We start from the raw sequence: 24,047 nt of genomic DNA on the forward strand, positions 1-24,047 counted from the left end.
GCGACATCTAGTGGCTGAATGTTATCTATAGCACCTTCAAAAATTCAAAAATTTGTTTTCCTGTTTCAGAATCAACTCAGACGAAGGTAAATGGATTGTAGGGCCATGTGAGTCTGTGTCGTCGTCACTCACTGGTGCATGCGGGCTCTGCTGAAGGGAGCTGTGTAGCAGTCGGTCTCCTCCAGGTCAGGCAACGCCTCCTTGTCCAGTTTCATAGGGTTTTTGGGCAGCCAGCTCTTTATCTGTTGACATCTCAGATGGAACCTGCTGCACGCACACACACACACACACACACACACACACACACACACACACACACACACACACACACACACACACACACACACACACACACACACACACACACACACACACACACACACACACACACACACACACACACACACACACACACACACACACACACACACACACACACACACACACACACACACACACACACACACACACACACACACACACACACACACACACACACACACAGCATGAACTGCTGACCCACAGACTGCCTTCTTCCACCTAGGACTGTTTCCACAAACGTGTTTTCCTCAGGATGCCAGTAAAAATGGCTTCAAATCTTAAAAAGGCCTGTAACAATGTAAAAATACTGCATTATGTAATAACTTGATCAAATATAATGCATTTTCACTTCATTATGTAATAAGACTGCATTATGTAATAACTTGATCAAATGTAATGCATTTTCACTTCACTATGTAATAAGACTGCATTGTGTAATAACTTGATGAAATGTAATGCATTTCACTTCATTATGTAATAACACCCGCCTTTTCTAATATCTGCCACATTTTCTAATAAACAGCCTCAAAGCAATACTTTTCCCTACATTGTGTAATACATTATTACATATTACAGTGGTTATTACAAAATGCGGTGTTATTACATAATGTGTTGTTACAAGGCGCATTCTGTTATTGATTTGACAGTAGTAGATAGGAAATCAGCCTTTCCTAACTTTTATAGCCCATCATACAGTAATTCAGATCAGTTTAGCCATTGTTTAAAAGCATTCTTCTATGCTGTGTCATGCTGGGGGGGCTACATCAACTAGAGGGACACCAACAAACTGAACAAGCTGGTGAGGAAGGCTAGCTCCGTGGTGGGAGTCGAGCTGGTAAGACTAGAGGTGGTGGCAGAGAGGGGGATGAGAAGGAAGCTGGCTGCTATCCTGGAGAATCCCTCCCACCCCCTCTACGACGAGCTAGTCAAGATGAGAAGCACGTTCAGTCACAGACTCATACCCCCCCCGACACTCAACTAACCGCCTCGGACAGTCCTTCATACCAGCTGCCATCAGGCTCCACAACAGTGGGCAGGGACTGCTGCCAGACATCCAACTACAGGAACCTAACAAGGACAATAACACTACCTTATGCATACTGCACCTTATGTGAATACTGTATATTTCAGTTAGTTAGTTAGTTAATTATATTGATTTGTTATATTGTTTACACTGCTTGTTTTTACTACCTGTTTTCTTAGAGGGCCGAACTAAAGCCTCCATCATGTTCCGAACCAATTATTCCCGGTGTGAACGTGCCGGCCGGTTCGAGATTATGTTCGGGAACTGGCTCCAGCACGGAGCCCGGCCAGTGTGAAAGGCCTATAGGGTTGGACACAATTACATTGTGTGAGGGATCTAGGGAATTATCTTTGAGTAATGGAACATTTAGCTCACCAATGTATCTGTTGTACAAGGTGTCTGTTGTTGCGATGCATTGAGGTCTATTGTTTGGTTTTAATGCTTAAAAAATCACATTGTGTGAGTGAGAACTCATTACTGAGAAATGTCACATTTAGCGGGTCAATACGGCCATTTGTTGCTTATTGGGCTTTGCCACGGTATGATTATTTGCAGCATATTTATTTTATGCAATTCTTTTTTTTATGGACAATATTTGTCATTTATTTTATGAAAATAAAAAGGCAACTTTTTTTTCAATTTGGAAACACAAAAAAGTCTATTTACTGTATGAGCAAGATCTTATCTTTGGACCACAGCTTCTCGACGGAAGGCTGCAGTGGCGTCGGTACGAGAGAAACATTGCAGCTCTCATTCATCAAGCTAGCAAGACCCTCCCTACTTACCATTTCTCCACATGGAATGCACCTGATTGGATAAATGACATGCTGGTGCTCTAGTGCGACACCTAGTGGCGGAATGTTATCTATATACAAATCTGTTTACATACATACTTTATACAATTATTTTATTTTATTTTTTAAACATACAGTATATACCCACAACACTTCCACCCTCCCCCATCCTACAACCCTCCTACTGGCCCAGTTCAACCGCCCTCCCCACCCAAGATACCCCCCCAATCCCAGGACACCTACTTCCCACACACCTTCAAAACATGAACAGCAAACATACATAATACATAAAACATGCATACAAAAAAAAACATAATAATCCACCCACCCCGATTACCCTCCCTGCTTAGGCACTCAACACAAAAGCTCCAAGGTAAAACCTTGTTTGTGATTCCTATTGCTTTATTAATATCCATAGCACCTTTAACACTCTCCTCCAGGGTGACTCATTGAGCTTCAAAGTCTAATCCCACATTTCCCACCATACAGACCTTTGAGTGCCTGAGTTAATCTTGAGCCAGCGGTAATTAAGACTGGCTCTTGGGCCGCAGAACAAAAATTACTTGGGTCCAACCCAGAGGCCACTGTGTCTTATTAATATGATCAAATGACGGCTCGTTCTCTACCTCTACCATTCTCTAACCACCGTTATCGACCTCACTGGGGTCGTGACTGATGATTTCAATCTTCCAAGCAGCAGCGCAAAGATCACATTACGAACCCCAATGGGTTTCATTAGAGAGGCAAGCATTCTGCATTCGCCCACTGAGCAAACAGAGAGGGAGATAACCTCCCCCCCCACCTCTCTGACCTCCTCCACCACCACACCACCACCTCTCTGACCTCATCCACCACCACCTCTACCTCTCTGACCTCCTCCACCACCACCTCTACCGCTCTGACCTCCTCTTCCACCTCTACCTCTCTGACCTCCTCCACCACCACCTCTATCTCTCTGACCTCCTCCACCACCACCTCTACCTCTCTGACCTCCTCCACCACCTCTACCTCTCTGACCTCCTCCACCACCTCTACCTCTCTGACCTCCTCCACCACCACCTCTACCTCTCTGACCTCCTCCACCACCACCTCCACCTCTCTGACCTCCTCCACCACCACCTCTATCTCTCTGACCTCCTCTACCACCACCTCTACCTCTCTGACCTCCTCCACCACCACCTCTACCTCTCTGACCTCCTCCACCACCACCTCTACCTCTCTGACCTCCTCCACCACCACCTCTACCGCTCTGACCTCCTCTTCCACCTCTACCTCTCTGACCTCCTCCACCACCACCTCTACCTCTCTGATCTCCTCCACCACCACCTCTACCTCTCTGACCTCCTCCACCACCACCTCTACCGCTCTGACCCCCTCCACCACCACAACCCACCTCTCTGACCTCCTCCACCTCTACATCTCTGACCTCCTCCTCCACCACCTCTACCTCTCTGACCTCCTCCACCACCACCACACCCCCACCTCTCTGACCTCCTCCACCTCTACCTATCTGACCTCCTCCACCACCACCTCTATCTCTCTGACCTCCTCCATCACCCCCACCTCTCTGACCTCCTCCATCACCACACCCCCACCTCTCTACCTCTCTGACCTCCTCCACCACCACACCCCCACCTCTCTGACCTCCTCCACCCACCTGCCAACACCCTACCGTCATTTAAATGTTTTTAATTAAATTTTTATATTATCTTTTTCCTCCTTCTTTTCCCCGTTTTTCTCCCATCCCAATGTTAGTCGTTATGCCAATTCCCAATCCCCTTCCTGGTTGTTGCGCACTCTACCCCCTACCGTCGGTCTGGGAGGGTGGAGACTATCACATGCTTCCTCCGACACATGTGTACCCAGCCCACCGCTTCTTTTCACCTGGCAGCACGGACTCTCACTGGGAGAGTGTAACGTGTGGAAGGTCACACTACCTCTCCCAGATCCTTCCCTTGCTGTGCTGGCGCCCCGACCGAACTGTAAGAGTCGCTGTTTACAACAACCAGGACCCACCCACACCGGCTTCCCACCCGCTAACACTGCCAATTGTGTTAGTATGGACGTCGGCCAAGCCGGAGGCACCACAGCCGGATTCGATCCCACTGGCTCTGTGGTGGTAGACAGACGCTTAGTCCGCTGCACTACCCGGCCGCCCTGTTGTTTTGTTTTTTTGTTTAGTTTAGTTGTTTTATTCCACACTGTAAAGTGTCTTTGAGCACTGTAAAATCGCTATATAAATGTAATGTATTATTATTATTATTATTATTATTATTATTATTATTATTATTATTATTATTATTATTATTATTATTATTATTATTATTATTATTATTATTATTATTATTATTATTATTATTATTATTATTATTATTATTATTATTATTATTATTATTATTATTATTATTATTATTATTATTATTATTATTATTATTATTATTATTATTATTATTATTATTATTATTATTATTATTATTATTATTATTATTATTATTATTATTATTATTATTATTATTATTATTATTATTATTATTATTATTATTATTATTATTATTATTATTATTATTATTATTATTATTATTATTATTATTATTATTATTATTATTATTATTATTATTATCATCATTATTAGTATTGTATGCTGTAAATCTACTTACCTGCCTATAGTTTTGCTCTTCCAGTCCTTGAAGTAGCATTTTTTCCTGAAAGTGACATGAAATTAGAGCATGTTTCAAGCCCACGATATCATTCCAACTGAGTTAGCAGACAGACATAACAAAAATGTACATCAATAATGATGAAAACATCCTTATTCAGCATAACCTGGGCCTCCGTTAGCTCTATTGATGAGCTTTGTATGCATTACATTACAACGTTTTATAACGAAATGCCACAGATTTAGAGGGTTAAGTCAAAACGTGTCCTAACTCATTATTGCAAGTTCACGTTGTGTTCTTGAAGGGATCGACAGAAAGCTTAGAGTCTCGACCAGTGGGGTGAAAACACAAGCTGCTGCTGAAACATAGTATAAAATTACCCTTTTCTATCCAAAGTCTCCTTTGAAATCTGTAATGGTGGCTTCTTCATGGATTTCTGGGAAAGCTTGATGAATACTCGGTGCTGCCACCACTGGTCACCAATAAAACACATTACTATCACTGTTAACCAGACAGGTCAAGGTGTTGATCTTATTGGCGACCAGTGGTGGCAGCACTGCACGTTTGTCGACTGGAGGATTTGAAAGGAGAGAAATGTTATTTCTTTTACTGTATTTCAGCAGTGGCTTCTGTTTTCACCTCACTGGTCTTTGTCGAGACTCTGAGATTTCTGTCGATCCCTTCGAAAACACAATGTGAACTTGAAATAATGAGTTAGGACATGAGTTTTGACTTAACCCTCAGAATACACAGCGGAGGTGTAGTCTGACATCACTGGTTGTTCCACCCATATAGGGATTCATCATTGGGAAAATGGATTATCGACTATTGTAACAATTCTGCCGCATGGAAATTGAAAAGCTTATTTTTTTGCACAAAATGAGTTCCCTTCTATCACTAACATTATTGTTTGAGCATTTTTGGTTAAGTCTAAAGTAGTTTCACCCAGCTGATAGAAACTGGAGGCATGGCCATTGTGCATGGGCCTTTTGCTGCAGGTGTCACTCATCAGTAATTAGTGATAGTGATTTAAAGGCCTGCTGGCTTAGCGTCAGTGAAGCGTCGAGAAAACGAAGAGGGACAAAGAGGAGTTTTCCTGGACAAAGAGGAGTTTTCTTGGACAAAGAGGAGTTTTCCTGGAGTTCTCCGCCGAGGGATCCACCGATCCACCTAGTGCTAAGTACACCATAATCCTATCTTTCACTCCACTCTGAAAAATGTTCCTTTCCCTCCCACCCTGCTATTTCTCTACTACCTCGCTTCTTCCCTACTCCCTTCACCTTTCTTCCTGCCACTCTTGACACCACAATGTGTCTCATACCTATATCCACAATCTGCTCCTCCAGAACAGATTCAACCCACCCACGGCAGTTTGCTAGCAACCCGGCTAATCTCTCCTACAGCCAATCAGCAGTCAAGAAAGCTGACTTCATTACTGCCTACGCCCATAGTCAAAATCTGCAGCTCCTGGCTCTAACTGAGACCTGGATAACCCCCAATAACTCATCAACACCTGCAGCCTTATCTACAAACTATAACTTCACTCACACACCTCGACCTTCCAGACGGGGTGGAGGCACTGGCCTCATGACATCTCCTTCATGGGCTACAAACTTAACACCACTCCCAGAACTGTCACTCTCCTCTCTCGAATATCATGCAGTATCTGTCTCTAATCCTTTCAATCTCACCATTGTTACACTCTATCACTCTCCAGGTCCGCTCGATCACTTCACAGATGAGCTGGACATGCTTCTAAGCTCCTTACCGGAAGATGGTACCCCTCTCCTTCTATTGGGTGACTTCAACCTGCCTGACTCATCTCAGTTGGACCCAGTGGTCTCCCTCCTACAATCCTTTGACCTGACCTCCCACCCACAAAGCAGGCAACTCCTTGGATCTCATATTTCCCCGTAACTCCAGCATCATTAACACCACGGTAACTCCCCTACATATATCTGACCATTCCTTCATATCCTTCTCACTAACTCTCATGCTTAACCGAAAGGTCTTCATCCCAACTCAAACCGTCTCACTCAGATGCAACCTGCCCTCCCTATCCCCCTCCACCCTCTCCTCTGACATACTATCCGCTCTACCTTTGAGTGACACCTTCTCTGCTCTCCCCACAGAGATGGTAACCTCCACCCTCCTCTCAGCCCTTGCAACCTCCTTTGACAAGCTCTGTCCCCTCGTTGAGAAACCTGCCCGCCGTTCCCCACCCAGTCCATGGCTGACGGATGCAGTGAGAGAACAAAGACAGGTCCTGAGAGTGGCTGAGAGGAAGTATAGAAAGTCACGCCTCACTGCTGACCTCGACACATATCACAACCAATGTTCCCCCTAAGGTGCGCCTGTGCGCGCGCACACATGGCAAAACGCTCCCGCGCACATCTGAAATCTGTCACGCACAGAAACGTTTGTGTAAAATATGCATGTAGTTAAATTGACTGGCGCGTTGCACCGAATACTACGGTAACCTGTTGCGTGTGACATTAACAAGAGAAGCCTCGCTTTCAGTGCTTTGTGGGCGTCGCTACTGCGCACTCACACAGACACACACAACAGAGCAGGAAGCGGACAGATCCGACCAGCATCGCTGGCTCCTCACAATGCCAACGCGAAAATGTACATTACAGATTAACTGCAGAGAAAATTCCCAATTTATCGTCCCGGTCGAGACTAATTGGAAGCGGAGTGCAATGCGTGCAAAGCTTGACCATATGTTTCTGTGTCTAATAAAAGTGGTGGCGATCTCAAAGCTCACATGGAAAGTTGACCGAATTGATTGAAGTATGCAGCTATACAGAGAGAGAAAGAAAATAATTTAAAACTATTTTAATGCCTCAAAATGATGTTTTGGTTTGATAAGATGCTTGTTATGATACAATCATTCTAAGGATTATGTGTGTAATAAATTAGTTTAGTACACTAATTGCAACAAATCTGAAACTGCATAGTGCACTTTTAAATTAGTATCTTTGTGAGGTTACTGTTTTATAATTTACATTACATTGAAAAGATACAAAGATATATTTTCTAATACAGAAGAGGTATTATTTAGAACATTACTTTATATTTTTCTTGTTATTTATTTTGTCCAGTAAGACTTGAAAATATATATTATTTTGTCATAGGTTGATTTAGTTATTTTCTTGAGATTTGTCAGATAGATTACTTTAGGCATAATACAGCATGTTGAGTAACTTTGGCTATAGAGAGATATTATTTTGTTATATAAAATAATATAAACAATAATTTTATATCCATACAGAGGAGGCATACTTTAAATATATGTAACGGTTGTGACAACGTCACCTTAAACTTCAATGCCCCGAGTGGGAGTCGAACCCCGGTCTCCCACGTCGCAGGCAACAACACAGACCGCTATACCAAGAGGTGAATTCACTACTTCGCAACGTGTCTATCTGTCTTTTTTTTGAGGATGTGAGAGTGAGTTTAACCCATAGCACCGCTACTCACCCCAGCCCTTCTTGACTGCGCTTCACGATACCATCCGTTACACTCACCCTCTCAAAGTCACTCCACTCCACCCAAGGCACTTCGATGCCCCGAGTGGGAGTCGAACCCCGGTCTCCCACGCCGCAGGCAACAACACAGACCGCTATACCAAGAGGTGAATCCACTACTTCGCAACGTGTCTATCTGTCTTTTTTTTGAGGATGTGAGAGTAAGTTTAACCCATAGCACTGCTACTCACCCCAGCCCTTCTTGACTGCGCTTCACGATACCATCCATTACATATATTATAATGATAAGGCATCTTTGAGTAAACTTTGAGTATCATTAAGTATCTTGAGGCTGAAGGCAGTGTCCTCTTTAAAAGAAAATCACAATATGGTCACCCTTGAAGTCGCATTATAATTCACCTAATAAAATAATGACGAGTCAGCCTCCTAAAAAGACAAAAGTTAGTGACACGACTCACACCGCCGCCGCCAAAGTAAGGACGTTGCTCTGTATCGTCAATCAATGGTCAAATAAATATTTGATTAAGGAATATAATATGCCTTTTTGTATTATTTCTCTGTGTATCAGCTAAATTTATATATTTTTATGTTAGACATTGAGGGAAATTAAGATTCTCAGATTTTTTACAAACCGCAGCTTATCAACTAACCGGTTAATCGGCAGGTGATGTATGTTGCTCAGTAGTTGCTGATGTCTGCTCAGGAGGTTTGAGTGTTTGAGAGAACATTGATCACAACCTCTTGTTAACATTCTCCAAAACCATTACTAATGACAAAGCTTCTTTCTTTCACCATAGGATCGAGGCCTCTGCCAAGAACCTTCGCAAACTGCATGCTACCATGTCCTCCCTCCTCACTACCCCCCCACCCCCTCCTCCCTCAAATTTCTCTGCCAAAGACTTTGCGATCTTCTTTGAGGAAAAAGTCGAGAACATCCGCAGCTCCTTCTCCCAACCCCCGCCCATTCCAAATACTGAATCGAGAACCTCATCCTTCACTCTGTCATCTTTCTCTCCCATTACAGAAGCCGAGACCCTGACACTGGTAACGTCGAACCATCCGACTACATGCCAGCTGGACCAGCTACCCTCCCCACTCCTCCAGACCATAGCACCAGACATCCTCCCATTCCTAATTGCAACCATCAACTCCTCCCTCAACTCGGGGGTGGTCCCCACCTCCCTAAAACAAGCCAGAGTCACACCGCTCATAAAGAAACCAACCCTGAACCCCACCGTCATAGGCAACTATCGTCCTGTCTCTCTTCTCTCCTTCCTTTCTAAAACACTTGAACGTGCTGTATCCAACCAACTCACTGCTTATCTCTTACAGAATGACCTCCTAGACCCTAATCAGTCAGGCTTCCGGACTGGCCACTCCACAGAAACGGCCCTCATTGCGGTCACAGAGGCACTTCACCTAGCAAAAGCGAACAGTCGAGAATGCAGCTGTGACCGCGTCCCCGACAGCCAAGAACCTTGGTGTTGTCCTCGACGACCAGTTGACCTTCTCTGCTAACATTGCAGCGACAACCAGAACCTGCAGATTCCTCCTGAGCAATGTCAGAAGGATCCGCCCCTTCCTGACAAAAGAAACCTCCCAACTCCTCGTCCAATCAACAGTCATCTCCCGCCTCGACTACTGCAACGCACTGCTTGCTGGCCTCCCGGCCACTGCCACCAAGCCTCTTCAACTCATTCAGAACACAGCGGCTCGCCTGATCTCAAACCTACCGAAGTCGGCCCATGTCACCCCACTTCTTAGGGACCTGCACTGGCTCCCCATTGCTGCACGAATCCGCTTCAAGGCCCTCGACCTGGCATACCATGCGGCAAAGGGAACTGCTCCTGCCTACCTCTGGGCAATGGTCTCTAACTACACACCCTCAAGACCCCTACGCTCTGCATCTTCTGGCCGCCTCAGACCTACTCCTATACGAGCTCCGGGAGGGTCATCAAAGAGAAGTCGCCTATTCTCAGTCCTTGCCCCACAATGGTGGAATGAACTACCCACCCCAGTTAGGACAGCCGAAACCCGTCCAATCTTTCGCCGTCGACTAAAGACACACTTCTTCAACCATTATCTGAAATAATGAAAGAAAATAAAAAATAATTCAAATCTAACCTTACTGTCATGCACTTGTCCTAATAAACTAACCTACACTGTAGCACTCAACACTTTGATGAACATTGTTACTCAGCTGATAGAGTTGTGCCCTTCCTGATGACTTGTCATACAGAACTTGTAAGTCGCTTTGGATAAAAGCGTCAGCTAAATGACTAAATGTAAATGTAAATGTAAATGGTTGAAATAAAGGTAGTTATAAGGTTTTTAATTTGTCGTTAAAAAAACTACACTTACCAGTGCGGCCTGTCGTTCAGTGTTGACGCCTAATACACGTCACGGCCAGCTGATACCATGCTAGCTAACTTAACGTTAATGTTATAAAACTGGGAACGCGGTTAACATTACCTAGCTAAACGTACTAGACGTTAGCAATGTCTACTGTCGTGTCGATAAGTTCCCTGGCAGAATACTTTGTTGGTGAGGACAAAAGTATACAAAGAGGAGAGAACCATTTTAAATCGGGGCATGTAGAGGAGTTTCGTGAATGCAGGCTAGCAAGCTAGCTAGCTACTACTAACGTTACGTAAAAAACAATAACGTTATAAACTATACACAATATGTACAACGAAACAATGATTCACATTAGTATTTACAGCGATTTAATATGCAGCGAAATAACGTTATACGATTTAAAATATAAATACAAATATGGTAACGTGGTTGGTAAATTTTACGAATTGTTAAGCTTATGGAATGTAAGGGAAATCTGATCCTAGGTCTGCGACTAAAGCCAGGAGTCTACGCTGTGGTGACGTCAGTCAGCAGCGCTAAATCGCAGTGTAGTTTCTCAGTGAACAAAAACAACAAATGTTGTTATTTTGCTACCTTTACGATTAATTGCGAATATGTTCATGTTGAGCTATAGATTGTGGATGAATACACACAGAAAGGTACACCATGCAAATGTCCATGCTTTATTTGTTTTAAACGAGACGATTTAGAAATGGGAAATGGGGAAATACATTGCATTGGACAGAGGGTGGAACACGGAAAAACGAAAATGACGTAACCACTACACCTCCCTATAGAGCTTTGTAAGTAATACATTCCAAGCTCATCAACAGAGCTAGGACTCAGTCTACTCATCTAACAGCAGTTACCTGAATGGCATCCGGATGTTCATCTGCTCTGCATATTTGCAAAGTGTGTCCCAAGGAGCATGAATCTTCACAAACATGATGTCATTGTTGGTCAAGGAAGGCTTTCAAATGAAAAGACAAACCATTCTAGTTAGTTTTACTCCAAATAACTAAAGAAATGTGAGACTTCAAAATAAAGGCATGGCCAGACCTAGCCCTAGAATGGCTGATATTCCATACATTGCATGTATCCAATATGCAGCCATAGAACACTCCATGTAATTTTGCTTCTAAATAGTCATGCTCTGTGTTTATGCACCCAATAATTAATTGCTGAGACTTTGGGTCAGATCTTTTCAGCTAGAATCAAATTCCTTAGAAGATTCTGGCAGAAAACGTACAGTAAACGTATTTAGTAAAATATCTCTTTTCCACGAGATTCACCCAGACCACATTCTGTGAACATGACGGGATGGCAAACACAGCAGCACCAATAACATGAAAACCTCCATTGATGAACCAGGTGTGTTTACAATTGCCTAATTACCATATTTGTGATTAACGGAAGTTTTCATGTGATTGGTACTGCTCCCGCCACGTTCACAGAATGTGGTCCGTGTGGGTTATTCCACTAAATATACGTTTTCTCTGACAGAACATTCAAAAGACAAAAGCTGACCCCAAGTCACAGCAATTAATGATTGGGTGAGTAAACACAGAAGGCTAGATCCTCAAAGAATGGATTGCACGGAGCAAGTTGCACCCTTACTTACAATTCATTATTAATTGAAAATGGGGGACCCTGATGTAAACAAGACGAAAGTCTTTCTCTGGTCTGCATCCCCTTAACAATTGTGTGTATTGAGCCGTACTATATTGTACCCATTCTGCAATCTGTTAATACAATTTACATTCAATCAATCACCGTGCAGATTGATTGATTTAATGCACATTTTATTAACAGATTGCAGAATGGGTACAATACAGTACGGCTCAATACACACAATTGTTAAGGGGATGCAGACCAGAGAAAGACTTTCGTCTTGTTTACATCAGGGTCCCCCATTTTCAATTCATAATGAATTGTAAGTAAGGGTGCAACTTGCTCCGTGCAATCCATTCTTTGTGGATCTAGCCCAGAGAGTGACCAATTAGAATGCCGTGGGGGTGAATCCACCCCAACAAATTGCAAATACATGCAATGTATGAAATATCAGCCATTCTAGGGCAACACTTGTCCCCTAAACAAAATGTAATTTCATCAGACATACATACCTCCTTCTCCAGCATCAGACCCTCGGCACGCAAGTTCTTCTCAAAGGTGCACCTCTTCTCCACCTGCAGACTGGACTTCTTATAAACCAGGATGTAGTCAATTCGCTTCTTCCCATCTCGGAAAAGGAGCCCAGACGCATTCGCTGGGTTCTTCCCCTGCAATAAATAGCAGATCTGGGTTTTAGACATTTTAGAAGTTTTAGAAGTTTGACAAGCGGTGCATTAATCTTGGCGGCTGTCAGCGGTGCAGAAACAGAGCAGCTGCAGGGTAACATTACATCTAATTAAAATCCTTATGAGCCCTGAGAGTATTTGCCCTGCAGACATAATAATAATAATCATCATCATCATAATAATAATAATAATAATAATAATGACAACAATAACAATAACAATATATTGGAAACTGATTCTTGTTCATACGAAGTGGGGCAATGGTACCTGAAACGAGCCCGCACGGGCCTCTAATTTAGCACGGGAGACGGGCTTCTGTATCAGAAATGACTCGTCTGTTCTGGGCTCATAGGAAGGTACTTCTGACTCCTCCACATAGTGGTCCTTGCCAACTTGAGCTGTCAACAGAGGTAGAATTATCAAGGGTTAGCAATACACTGGAGGACCAGATAGGATATCATGGACTTACCTGCAGCTCTTTGTGCTTTGATCCAGCCAGCACTTAATCCAAATTCTGCTCGAAACGTTACTACTCACTGCATAATAAAGATTCCTTCAATGGGAGCTATTTGGTGTGCTGATCTACGTGTTCGGATCTTGGCTATGTGGTTAGCACTGTTGCCTCACAGCACTGTTGCCTTCAAAGCCCAGCAGGGGGCCTTTCTGTGTGGAGTTTGCATGTTCTCCCTGTGTTTTGCGTGGGTTTCCTCCTGGTAGTCTGGTTTCCTCCCACACCAAAAGACATGCATGCTTGACCAAGGTACTGGCATTACAACTGGAGTTGGTCCCTTGAACAAGGTACTGGCATTATAACTGAAGTTGGTCCCTTGAACAAGGTACTGGCTTTACAACTGGAGTTGGTCCCTTGAACAAGGTACTGGCATTATAACTGGAGCTGGTCCCTTGAACAAGGTACTGGCCTTACAACTGGAGTTGGTCCCTTGATCAAGGTACTGGCCTTACAACTGGAGCTGGTCCCTTGAACAAGGTACTGGCATTATAACTGGAGCTGGTCCCTTGAACAAGGTACTGTACTGGCATTACAACTGGAGCTAGTCCCTTGAACAAGGTACTGGCCTTACAACTGGAGTTGGTCCCTTGAACAAGGTACTGGCCTTACAACTGGAGTTGGTCCCTTGATCAAGGTACTGGCCTTACAACTGGAGCTGGTCCCTTGAACAAGGTACTGGCCTTACAACTGGAGTTGGTCCCTTGATCAAGGTACTGGCCTTACAACTGGAGCTGGTCCCTTGAACAAGGTACTGGCCTTACAACTGGAGCTGGTCCCTTGAACAAGGTACTGGCCTTACAACTGGAGCTGGTCCCTTGAACAAGGTACTGGCCTTACAACTGGAGATGGTCCCTTGAACAAGGTACTGGCCTTACAACTGGAGCTGGTCCCTTGACCAAGGTACTGGCCTTACAACTGGAGCTGGTCCCTTGAACAAGGTACTGGCCTTACAACTGGAGCTGGTCCCTTGAACAAGGTACTGGCCTTACAACTGGAGCTGGTCCCTTGACCAAGGTACTGGCCTTACAACTGGAGCTGGTCCCTTGACCAAGGTACTGGCCTTACAACTGGAGCTGGTCCCTTGGCACCACACTGTGTGGCTGAACCACTGCTCCTCAATAGTTAGGATGGGTCAACAAACAGTATCCAACTAATTTCCCCAAGGGGATTAATAAAGGTTCAACTTAACTTAAATTAATCTTAAGTTTTCGTTTTTTTTATCCAGCACCCATCCTATTGGGTATTGGGATGTGCGGGATGTCTTTTTTATGATTGATTCATCCAAATGCCACACACTGAAATTAGATTATTTATTCTAAAGTCGATCAAAGTCCATTTATTGTTGGATTTAAAGTGCTTTAGAGCAAATCAGCGGTGTAATTACTGAGGTTGAAAGAGAACCTGTTTTGATTAATTGAACCCACTCTGCACCCTGTGGATATACACGGTTTACAGAAACTGTGTTTTTGAACCCATAAAATGTTACGAGACTGAAATGCATCAAAATGAGCCTGACCACTTTCATCACTGGTGATTAAAAACAACACGGACCAGACACCCCTCGCTCAATACACAATATAATAAAACATAAAGGCTCCTCTTGTGTTTCATTACACCATCAAACTGGACCGTTTCAAACTCATTTTCAGAGGTTTTAGAACACACTATCTATCAAATTGAAGGGCAGTCTTCCTTCTCAATGTCTGCACACTGTGTGGCGTTAAAGGTGCTATAGAATATAGATAATGACATTCAGTCACTAGATGTCGCACTAGAGCACCAGCATGTCATTTATGGGCAGTAGGGAGGGGATACATGCACATGTGTATTGAGCCGTACTGTATTGTACCCATTCTGCAATCTGTTAATAAAGTTTTCAATCAATCAATCATGTAAACAACATTCATATAATTTTTTAATGATAAATTATATATAAATACATTTTTCAGGGGGGAAAGCAATACTTTTATTCTGTACCTTTCTAAAAGCTCTGTGGATGTATTCTATATATATACAAAAATTTCAATAATAATAAAAGATTACTCTACATAAAATGGTAAAATCTATAGCACCTTTAACTTAAAAAAATAAAGTAATTTTCCAGACCAACATATCAACGTTAGTCCACTCCAGGGAGCTAAATATGTGTGGTTTCAGTCACCTCATAATAATGGAATGAAATGGCCTTCGATATTTACAATTTATTATTATATATATATATATTTTTCCAAACCTCTATTTAACCAGGTGAGTCCCATTGAGATTGCAATATTTATTTTTCGAGAGACCCCTGGCCAGGATAGCAGAGTGTTGCAATCAATATAAAAGCAAACATTAAAAACACAAAAAATTATCAAAAATATAGTAGCAACTCACAGAATCATAAGTCTAAAAAGACAGACAAGAGGAAATGGAATCCAATTCTACAAATTACAATTGAATCTGCCTCTAAACACTTCACTACATTTTCCAATGTCCTAATCAGCTACATGTAGCTGTAAATCTGTCTGTGAGTGGTTCCAGGCTGCACGGGCAGCGAACATAAAGGCCTGTTTGCCAAGTTCAGTGAGAACATCAGAGACAGTAAGAGGGTAATTTGAGTGTAAACCATACTTAGTATTTTTATGTGAGATATACCCACAAAGGTAAGGGGGATCCAGACCAAGGATGGACTTAATGAATAAATACAGTATGTGCCAGTGAGTGAGTCTGCAGTGAATACCACTGAACCCTGGTATAGAGGGTTGAACTTGTGGGTGAGAGCACTGTAGTCCACAGTATCCAGCCAATGCAAGCACTGGGCAGAGACGTGTACAGTATGTACAACAGATCACCATAGTCAAGCAAGGGAAGAAATGGAGCCTCAACCAATACTTTCCTGGCAACTAAAGGAAAAGCAGGATTTGCTTCTAAAATAAAAACCTAGCGTGAGTTTCAGTTTCAGTTTAAGTTTTCAATATGAAGTTTAAAAGTGCATCATCATCCATTTAAATTCTGCCCTCAGATGCATCACTAATGATAGATACGACACTCATCACTGTGTCCTTTATGAGAAGGTTGGTTGGTCCTCTCTGGCGGAGAGGTGCAACAAACAGTGGTATTTGTTCATTTTATGGCCCTTATTGGTAAGATATCCCCCTTATACTACATCATTATTGGAATGAAACTATGGAACCTGTTCAAGTGACTAGCTCAGGGGTCAGCAACCTTTACTATCAAAAGAGCCACTTTCCCCCCCTCCCACAAAATAAAATGCTCAGGGAACCGCACAACCTATTTACCCTTAAAATGAAGATAACACAGTGTATAACGTTTTATATATCCCCAAGCATACCCCACATTTAGCATAAAACGCCGGACAATTGCATACCCAAAGTAATTTGCGATTTATTATACTTTATACTTATAGCACACAGTTTGTTGCATTAATGGAATTATAAAGCAACAAAAAGATTTTTTTTCACTTTTTATTGCTGTTTTTACCTGTTATAACAAAGGAAAACCTCAAACTCTTATGAAGAGGAGAAAAAAGACTGGCTGTGTAGACCTATTTAAAAAAAAAACACTGGTGTCTGTAGACCGACTTTGAAATAAAACCCTGAACTATTCAGGTGTATTTGAGTCCTTCGCTTATTTGTGGAACATTTATAAAATAAAAAGTAGTCCACTTTGAAAAAAGACTACCATGTGTAGACCTACTTTGAAATAAAACACAGAAAAGGAGAAAAAACACTGGCATCTGTAGACCTACTTTGAAATAAAACCCTGAACTATGCAGCTCTATTTGAGCCCTTATTTGTGGAAAATCTATAAAATAAAAAGTAAATGTTTCATTGTTCGCAAATTTCGCACCACATATCAGGCATACAGGTAAGCCTGCATCGTTAGTCGTGAAAGCAAATTAATCTGTCCACACTGAATTAAACCCTCTATTTTCCTCAGACTTTCCTTTTTCTGGATTTATCCATGGTTAGCTTACTGGGGGGTCGGAAACTCAAGATTAGCCACTTGAAATATTTTTGTTGACTAAATATTTCAGTTGATGAAATATTTTTTCATTTCAGTGTCACAGTATGACATCGATCTCCAAAATAAGAGAACAAAAAAGAAATTAAAAAAAAAAAAAAGTAAAAAAAAAAAAAAAATTAAGAAAATTTGGCCAGGGAGCCGCAGCTGATTGGCTAAAGAGCCGCAGGTTGCCGACCCCTGGACTAGCTGGTCCTTAAGGTCCCTTTAAGGTAAATTTTTTCATGGAATGAACTCCAACAGTCCTTAAAGTTTGAGATTCTCCCCTCTGTTTCAGAGTTTAAAACATTGATCTCCAACCTTTTTCAATACATTTGTAAGTGTTTTAATTGATTTGTTATCCTTGCTTTTTTTGTACACTCGACGTGACTGTAAATGAGGGAAACCTCAGTTGCCTTTCGAGTTTATATAAAGGTTTGAAAACTACCCAGGTTTTGTACTGTGACTGCCCTGCAATGTTAGAATGTCAGGAAGGAGAGTTTAAATAAAGGTTTGAAAACTACCTTGCGGCCCTGCAGAACAGCCGGCTCCAAGCAAGGATTCCTCCGTTACCTCTCCATCGCGGGTTTATGGAGGGGACGGGGGGTTCTTGTTTGACGGCCCACGAAAACAGAGGCTTTGTTTTCCTGGGAGCCCCGAGTCTGGGTTCGAGTCCCAAGTCTCTGAGGAGGGATGCCCTCTGCCAGCCGCACTGGACGTTGGCCCCCGCCTTTCAAAAAGAAAGTGGGTTGTGCTTCCCGGCGCGAGGGGTGCGAGCTTGCGTGTTTTTTAGCCCGAGCTCAAGGCGGCAGCAGCCGGCATAAAACGGGGCTTGATTGATTGATTGATTGAAAAGTTTATTAACAGATTGCAGAATGTGTACAGTACAGTACAGCTCAATACATACAATTGTTAAGGGGATGCAGACCAGAGAAAGACTTTCGTCTTGTTTACATCAGGGTCCCCCATTTTCAATTCATAATTCATTCACTGCCGACGCCACTGTATCTCTGGCAACGGCGTCCTGTGAGGGAGGCGGGTGTTGTCTGCCCTTTTTTTCTTTGGGCTAAAGAAGAGGCAGTCGGCTGTCTGAATTGATCAGGCCTGCATCGCTATTCCTCACATTACACAGCTTCAGTAGTAGCCGGTAGCTAACAGTGGGCCGGTGAGAGCTAGCTGTTAGCCGGTAGCTGGCCGTTGGTCGGAGCCAACGGTGGGCCTGTGAAGGCTAGCCGTTAGCTTGGTGCTAACCGTCAGCCTGGAGTTAGCCGTTAGCTTGTTGCTAACCGTTGGCGTTAGCCGTGGGGAGGTAGCGGGCCCTGAACACTCTGATTCGGCGTCATCTCTGGCAGAAGATGGTGTCAGCCTGCACCATGGCCGGCCGCAGGATGTGGGCGAAACGTCCCACGGTCTGCTCACCCTGTGCGTTTGAGGTACTGAACCCTCTTCACACAGTCGGGTCCGATCTCCCTCCCGTCCCTCATTAGGGGGGGCGGGGGGGCCCGGATCCTCCCCGGTATTCTGATGGTTGTAGCGGACCTCAGCGGGTACATCGGTCGGGCTTTCCACTCTTGTGTTCCAATAGAGCAGAGCACAAAGCTATACGAAAAATAATGAAGGTTATCCTATAACCCTAGTTATTTGAGTATAGCGAGTGCTCTGCTCTGACTCACTGAGGACCCCACGTGTCTTCCGTTTCGGCGGTGAAAGACTGGGGAAGGAGCTGGTAGTATGGCCATGGCCCCGCTTATGTGTGAGCGGATGTGGGCGTGGCCAGGCAGGTGAGGAGCGTACATGTGGTTGAACGTTTTCATGATAGCATATGATTAAAGGGACAGTTCCAATAGAGCAGAGCACTCGCTATACTCAAATAACTAGGGTTATAGGATAACCTTTGTTATAGCTTGCCGTGACGGCGCTTGGTAGTCAGACAAGTTGGAGGGACGTGATCTCAGAGAAAGGCTGTCGGTCGCTATGGTCGCAACAGGCCTGGCGACATCACAACTTTAACTATAAGCTTTTATCTGGGGAAAAGTGCCACAGGCAAGGACCGAGGGAGACAGGGAGGCGGAGTTCTTCCCCCCCCCCCCGACAGGGAGAGCGAGTTAGATGGCCGCCTCAAGGTCGGATAGCATTCCTGAAAAGATAACCATAAGATAAAACCATGAGAACCGGAGTATAGACAGAGAGAGGAGCAGGCAGGGGCAGGGGTGAGGGGGGGGGGGGGGGGGTGAGGCTGGACAGAACCAGAGAGAGAGACACAGAAGAGCCAGTCTTCATGTTACAGTCAAGCAGAGAGCAGAGAGCAGAGAGCAACATCGGATAGACAGGAAGGCGGCCCTCCTGAGGGCTGGGGAGAGGAGAGAGCGAGGAGAGAGAGAATGAGACAGACAGATATTTTCTTAGCTTTTCTTAGACTTTTAAAGACTTTGTTTTTCCTCCTTCATTTCATTCTGTATTAGACCTCTGTTGTATTGTAAATAAACATCCTTTTTGATATAAACAGTCCGACACAGTACGATTGTTCAAAATGCACCGGGGAGATATCTGGTGTCTCAGCTATAGACGATGGCCTTATGGAACGACAAAACAAACAAACAACACTACGCAGATGGCACGGGTGGAGGCGATGAAGGCTGAAACTACCATAATCTTACAGTTAACATTGTAAATCAGAATATAGATCTGTTTATTATAGTTTTACAGACATAAACAAACCTTTTACAGACACGAAATACAGCAAATACGATTACAAACTCAAATCTACCTGTCGTCTCATGCTAGTCCTTGGTAAATGGCTGCTTTTTTATATAGTGCTTTTATCCAAAGCGCTTTACAATTTGTTACTCACATTTTACCCATTCACTCACACATTCACTCACACATTCACAGACCGACGGCGGGGGCAACCATGCAAGGTGCCAACCTGCTCATCATCATCATCAGGTGGCTTCTTCGTTCCGAAGGTTGCCTATCACTCTCCAACCCATTCTGTCCCCACTTCTTCTCTCCAACTCCGTGACTCTGCCTCTCACTCCGCTCCAATCACAGACGTCGTCTACCCAGCCTCTTCTTGGTCTTCCACTTCCTCTTTCCATCCACCTTCCCCATCACCACCTTCTTGAACATCTCCCCGCTGGATCCTCTCAGAACATGCCCGCACAACTCCATCTTTCTCTTTTTCAACCTCTCCAGCAGCTGTCCTCCTTGCATACCCGCTCTTCTCAGTACCTCCTCATTCTTGATCTTATCCTTCCATGTTATCTTCAGCATCTTCCTCAGCGTCCACATTTCAAAAGAGTCTATCATCCTTGTCGTGGAAAATATTATCATGTCATTATGGATCTGTGTTGAGATATCATTTTATCATTTTACAGCTTGACTGGTTTAGTGTGACCAGCTATTGTAATGTGTGTGTGTCTCTTTAAGAGACTCCAAGGTACCAACATCTCCCCAGCCAGCCAAAGCAAGGTTATTATTACTTCCCGTAACTGGGAACCATTTTTATTTACTTTCATCATCATATCTGTTCTAATGTTACGTCTTGCAAGTGTGTATAAACTATGTTCTGCCCAGACCTCTGGGTCACTTTATGGCCAGACGCTAGTGTGTGAACATGATGTATCTGTCTGTAAACTGTCCTTTCATTGTGGCCACAGTGAAATAAACTTTTCTATTATTAATAATGACTCAGAATGATTTATAAACCGGCTCATCGTTTTGTCCTTTAATATTTCCCATTACATCCTCTTTGCCTCTTCATTCAGCATCCATGCTTCTGTTCCGTATGAAAAGACACAAAAAACATAACATACGTTTCCAAAATGGCCCTCATTTATCAACAATTCTTAGAAAGTGTTCTAGTTTCGTTCTTAAGCACAGAATTTAGAATGTGTGTACGCACAGAAAAATCGGGATTCATCACACATGTGTACACGGGTCGTACACACACTCCATGTTGATAAATACCATTTGTTCTACGCTCTGCGCTCGTGTACGATTTTAAGTATTTGCATATAGCACCGCCCGTAATTAACCATATACGGTAATGGAACACCCCCATGAAATGTGGAAAAGTGGACTAAGCCGAGCGAAGCGTGTTATGGGAGAAATACGCGACAGGCTGACAGACATGTACACGTACGGTGATGTCGAAAATTATATCTATTAACTTCCTAAAGACCATTGCTGCCTGGGCAGCGCAAACACTAATAAAGACCGTTAACCACTGTTTGCCATTGGTGTCATTAATAACCATGCTGGAATATGCCTTTTCTTCGTTTCGTTCGATTAATACCCAGGGATTAAAGTTCTCCGTCAATCTTCTACCTGCATATGATTTGTAGAGGCATACAATCTATTTTGATGTCGGTATTAGGTAGCATATATAAACAATAATACAAGAGCATATACAAGAACAATGAATCTCACTGCCATAGCCTACGCCATGTGTAGCCTGCCTATACGTGATCAATACAAACTTGAACTTGAATTCCATCATGTCTGTGTGCGGGAGCTCACAAGGCTGTTGTCACAATGTAAATAAAAACGTGCACTAAAAAGTTACAGTATGTAGTTGGTTGATTATTTGTATGACAGTCAGTAAACCCTTGCAAAAAGTATCCGTTTTATTTAATGAATTGAAAACATGCAGCATCGCCTTCCTCCCGGCATGCAGCAACGACATGTATCAGGCAAATGCACATCACTGAGTGGAATCCCTTTCTATTCACATAGAAACTGCATTTGTGATGGAGTTTTGACAGCTACATGGGTGGTACAGTAACAGTCTATTGCTCGATCCATCTCCAATATCACGATGGACCGTGCCGGTGGTGACTGACTTGAATGTGTGCATGGGGATGGCATTTGCGTTTTGTCTTAAATTGTGGTACAAATGAAGGAGGTGTCTCGGGTATAGCGGACTCTAGTTAATATTATGTTCTCTCTGCAATTAGACTGCCCCTCATTCATTCATTCCTATCTGCTATCTCTGAAAACAGTTCCCCGCGGAGCGCAGTCAGTGCACCCTGTATATTCCGATAACCCTATATATAAACCATGCTGCATTCATTCGGAAAGAAAGACCTATTCCAAATGCTATATTTATAGGGTTTGACAATAATTACACTACTGTCGCTATTTTACAATGAACTATAATGAATTACGGGTCATACAGAAGTTGCACACGCCAGTGTTGAAACAAATGCACGGAAGCTTATTTCCGCGTTGCAGAGTGCAGTCTACATATTCTACCACCGGCTGCCAGGTACGCACGGTCGGAGCTGTGCGTAAATATATGCACAAAGTCAAGCACACGTTCAAATTGATAAGTCCCACACTTTGCTTAGAAATGATCGTACGCACGGGTTACGCACATATCTGTGCGTACGCACCATTGATAAATGAGGGCCCCCAGGTCTTATTTTTCCAACTTATGTTTCGTCTCAATAATTCCTTATGGTTCCAGAATGCGCCCTTTGCAATTCCGGTTCTTCTCTTAATGTCCATGTTATCTCTTCCACCTTCACTGATCCAGCTTCCAAGGTACGTACTCCTTCACTTGTTCAAGTTTTTCTCCATCCACCTGTATTTTACAAACAGTTCCTGGTGTCGGTTAGGTGGCGTAGCGGAGATTGCGTTCGTCACCAACCCCGGAGCTGTGAGCTGGATTCGCAGCTCCGGGGTTGTCACCAGCTTGGCTGGCCGTTCACACTAATACAATTGGCTGTATTAGAGGGTGGGAGAAGCTGGCGGGGTGGGTCCGGGTCGTTGTAAACAGCGACTCCTACAGTTCGGTCGGGGCGCCTGCTAAGCACGGATAGGACCTGAGTGGGATAGTGTGATCCTTCCACACGCTACGCCCTCTCAGGGAGGATCCGCGCTGCCAGGTGAAAAGAAGCGGTTGATTGGCTGGACGTGTGTCGGAGGAAGCACGTGATAGCCTCCACTCTCCCAGATGATCTGACTGTGGGGGGTAAGTGCGCAGCGACCAGGAAGGGGATTGGGAATTGGCATACGACTAACATTGGGATGGGAGAAAATCGGAAAAAAAAAAAAAAAAAAAAAACAGTTCCTGGTGTTTTTTTAAATGATCATTACTTTAGTTTTCTTTGTGTTTAGCGACATTCCATAGTTTTTGCATTCGACATTCAGCTTATTCATCATGTCCTGTAGATCTTCTTGACAGTTACAGACTATAGCAGTGTCATCAGCATATCTTATATTGGTGATGTCTTCTCCAAGTTTTACTCCTTTCCCTCCTCTCAGACCTTTTTTCATCAGTGATTCACTGTACATATTAAAGAGAGGGGACACCCTTCTCCACGGGAAGTCTCTTGATTTCTCCTTTCCTATTCTAACATTAGCCTTCTTCCTCCAGTATAAGTTGTCAATTATTCTTCTGTCAGAAACTGGTATTTTGAATTCTTCCATTGTTCTCATCAATGTTGTATGTTCAACTCTGTCGAAGGCCTTCGTGAAATCGATGAAGCAAATATACAGCTTCTGCTCATCGGGAGCAATTAGGGGTTAAGTGTCTTGCTCAAGGACACATCGACACGCTGCCCGGGAGGAGCGGGAATCGAAC

At 43.5% G+C, this 24,047-nt stretch overlaps 1 protein-coding gene across 3 annotated transcripts in view; it reads right to left on the minus strand.

Annotated features, from left to right (window-relative positions):
• ano3 (anoctamin 3) overlaps positions 1-24,047 on the minus strand; it is a gene marked incomplete at both ends in the record, with an annotated part of 99,535 nt that overhangs the window by 42,590 nt on the left and 32,898 nt on the right. The window contains 5 exons of one of the 3 annotated variants that reach the window (XM_084335321.1): positions 133-267; positions 4,797-4,841; positions 11,515-11,615; positions 12,769-12,924; positions 13,210-13,334. In XM_084335321.1, the coding sequence (XP_084191447.1) occupies positions 133-267; positions 4,797-4,841; positions 11,515-11,615; positions 12,769-12,924; positions 13,210-13,334 (562 nt within the window). Of the gene's footprint in view, positions 1-132; positions 268-4,796; positions 4,848-11,514; positions 11,616-12,768; positions 12,925-13,209; positions 13,341-24,047 lie in introns of all 3 variants that reach the window. The other 2 variants (XM_084335320.1, XM_084335319.1) reach the window with 2 other exon arrangements.

The sequence above is a fragment of the Notolepis coatsorum genome (genome assembly GCF_963971535.1).
Source record: "Notolepis coatsorum genome assembly, chromosome: 18".
In the NCBI taxonomy this organism is placed as follows: domain Eukaryota; kingdom Metazoa; phylum Chordata; class Actinopteri; order Aulopiformes; family Paralepididae; genus Notolepis; species Notolepis coatsorum.